This window comes from Bos grunniens, chromosome 7 (genome assembly GCF_055505025.1).
Source record: "Bos grunniens cultivar Pamir isolate PY7600 chromosome 7, Bosgru_T2T1.0, whole genome shotgun sequence".
Taxonomy (NCBI): domain Eukaryota; kingdom Metazoa; phylum Chordata; class Mammalia; order Artiodactyla; family Bovidae; genus Bos; species Bos grunniens.
In genome coordinates this window covers 14,022,373-14,025,674 of record NC_141171.1, presented here as the reverse complement: position 1 = coordinate 14,025,674, position 3,302 = coordinate 14,022,373, and the positions used below count along the sequence as shown (strand labels likewise).

Sequence of the window (3,302 nt, the reverse complement as noted above, 5' to 3'; positions counted from 1 at the left end):
ATGCTCCAGCAGAGATACAGCCAACCTAGTAAGTGCTAGGGATACAGGAATGGTGAAGAGGTGTTGGGAGCAATCCACATGGGTTTGGAATAGAGTGCTTTGAAGTTCACATTCTTTGTTTTGGTTGAGCTGTGAGAACTTTCGTTCAGAGTTCTGCTTTCACCCTCACTGGCTCTGGCTGGCATCCCTCCCAATAGAGAAGCAAGTGCACCTCTGTAAACTTTCCCCTTGTTCAGTTGTGGTTCAGTCACTCAGTCATGTCTGACTCTTTCCAACCCCATGGACTGCAGCACCAGGCTTCCCTGTCCTTCACCATCTCCTGGAGTTTGCTCAAACTCATGTCCATTGAGTCGATGATGCCATCCAACCATCTTATCCTCTGTCCCCCTCCCCTCTACCTCTTCAGTTCATCATGGGATCAGTGATGAGGATGAGGACAAGCATGATGAGGATGACATGAGCCATACCATCCTGTCCTGGTATTGAAGGCCTAAGTGTCGGGCTCTGACGTATACATTTTGTATTTCCTTCTTGATTATATGTGCATAATTTCTCCCCAATGATATGTACATAACATTACTATTATTTTAATAAGAGGAAAGAAGTGAAACATTTTATATAACATGTGCCAGTTCTTGGGGCTTCCCTGGTGGCTCAAGTGGTGAAGGATCTGCCTGCCAATACAGGAGACTTAAGTTTGATCCCTGGGTCATAAAGATCCCCTGCAGAAGGAAATGGCAACCCACCCCAGTGTTCGTGCCTGGGAAATCCCATGGACAGAGGAGCCTGGCGGGCTACAGTCCTTGGTGTCACAAAGAGTCAGACACAACTTAGGGACTAAACAACAGCAACCAGATCATGAATTAAAGAATGATAAAATCATGTTTGAAGTCAGTCATTTTGGACAGACTGATTCCAGATGCTAGGTATGTGGGCAATGCCTCTGCCACCCCAAACCATCATGTCACTAACTTCCCTGTCAGTCCTGGCAGAGACTCCTAGATCCCTGCTCACTGTTATGGGAACACTTGTACTTGGTTAGTGGGAATGAATAATGATACAGCCATTACAGAAAACAGAATGGAGGTTCCTTAAAAAAATTAAAAGCTGCATCTAATTGAAATAGAACTACCATAGGATCTAGCAACCCACTTCAGGTTAGGTGCCCAAGAACTCAAATCAGAACTTCTAATAGATATTTACATTCCCTTGTCATCGTCATTTATTTTAAATAGTGAAAATGTGTTTATTGACTGTTGAATAGGTAAAAAATGTTGTGTGTTTATATAAATAATGGGATATTACTCAGCCATAAAAACAAGGAAATCCTGCCATTTGTGACAACATGGAATGATCTGGAGAATATTATGTCTGTTAAAAAAATAATTTATTTTAATTGGAGCATGATTACAATGTTGGGATGGTTTTTGCCATACATCATCATGAATCAAAATTTCAAGAGAGTTTCTTAAATTTTATTACCATTTAATCATTAACATTGTTCTGTACAGTAATACCACCTTTGTAGTCATCAATGCATCATGATCCTGCATTTAATTAAGCCATACTGATCAAAATTTGAATTCCACTAAAGTCAAAGATATGAAGAATATACTAAAAGCTTTAAAAGACCCCTCTGATGTTTGAGTAATGACTTATTTCATGAAGAAGGGAAGGTAGAAAACAAAGAATGATAAAACTCTGAATATCATATAAAATGTGTTCTCATTTTAACATTCATTTTAAATTAAGAATCAGGAGGACCTAGTTCTGCATTTCATAGATTTGTCAATATTGAAAATGAGGAAAATATCTAGAATTGTTTTTGACTGAATTAAGATTTGTATAAATATGCATGTCTTAATTTCTTTAGATCAAATTTTATATTTTATTAGAGGGGAAGAGAATTTCTCCTTCTACATTATATCTAAAGAAGTTGGCTATATTTAACTGAGACCATGGATGCTTTAACTCTAATATTCTTGTTCCCTTTCATTTTTCCATGAAGTTTTATAAAGTAAGGGTGTATAGGCAGAGATGAATAACATAGAAACTAAGGAGAAAACATTTCTAAGCAGGTAGAATTTGTCACACTGAGAAATATTGCTGAAGATACTGGGATGTATAATCTTAAAATGAATTGTTTGAATCCAAAGTATGGGCACAGCGCTCAATGCCCATTTACTTATGTCCTTTGTTTCCAGACCTCTTTTCTTTTTCCAGAGGTGTCCAAGCTACATAGAAATGGAAATCTAACAAGTGTCTCAGAATTCTTCCTCCTGGGCCTCTCAGATGATGCAGAACTGCAGCCTTTGCTCTGTGTCCTGTTTCTGTCCATGTACCTGGTCACCGTGCTGGGGAACCTGCTCATCATATTAGCCGTCACCTCTGACCTCCACCTCCACACCCCCATGTACTTCTTCCTCTCCAACCTGTCTTTGGCTGACATCAGTTTCATCTCTACCACTGTTCCCAAGATGATTGTGGACATCCAAACTCACAGCAGAGTCATCTCCTATGGGGGCTGCCTGACACAGATGTCTATTTTTATCCTTTTTGGGTGTATGGATAGTATGCTTCTGTCTGTGATGGCTTATGACAGGTTTGTGGCCATCTGTCACCCACTGCATTATACAATCATCATGAACCCACGCACCTGTTGCATCTTCATTTTGGTGTCTTTTTTTGTTAGCCTTTTGGATTCCCAGATGCATAATGTGATTGTGTTACAACTTACCTGCTTCAAGGATATAGAAATTTCTAGTTTCTTCTGTGACCCTTCTCAGCTGCTCAACCTTGGCTGTTCTGATACTTTCATGAATAATATAGTCAGCTATATTATCGTTGCCATCTCTGGTTTTCTCCCTACCTCAGGAATCTTTTTCTCTTACTATAAAATTCTTGTCTCCATTCTGAGAGTCCCCTCATCAAGTGGGATGTATAAAGCCTTTTCCACCTGTGGCTCTCACCTGGTAGTGGTATGCTTGTTTTATGGAACAGCCCTGGGGGTATATCTCAGCTCAGCCATCTCCCTTTCTCCAAGGAAGGATGTAGCAGCCTCAGTGGTTTACACTGTGGTCACCCCCATGCTAAACCCCTTCATCTATAGCCTGAGAAACAAAGACATCAAAAAGGCCATGTGGAGGTTCCTCAGCAGAACAATCTCAGCTTAGGACCTGGCCATCCATTTGAGTGTAGGCTAGAAAATGTAGCAAAAAAAAAAAAAAAAAAAAAAAACCCTGGAGATTTAAAATTCTACTTTTATTATGTCATCAGTTTTGCAACTCTTATGACCTTCATAT

General features: G+C 39.7%; 1 protein-coding gene across 1 annotated transcript; it reads left to right on the top strand.

Annotated features, from left to right (window-relative positions):
- On the top strand, positions 1 to 3,173 carry LOC147368521 (olfactory receptor 7E178-like). The gene is made up of 2 exons (XM_086409159.1): positions 1 to 28; positions 2,224 to 3,173. Exons 1-2 carry the CDS (start codon positions 1 to 3, stop codon positions 3,171 to 3,173), a joined length of 978 nt encoding a protein of 325 aa, XP_086265285.1.
- The last annotated feature ends 129 nt before the right edge of the window (positions 3,174 to 3,302 follow it).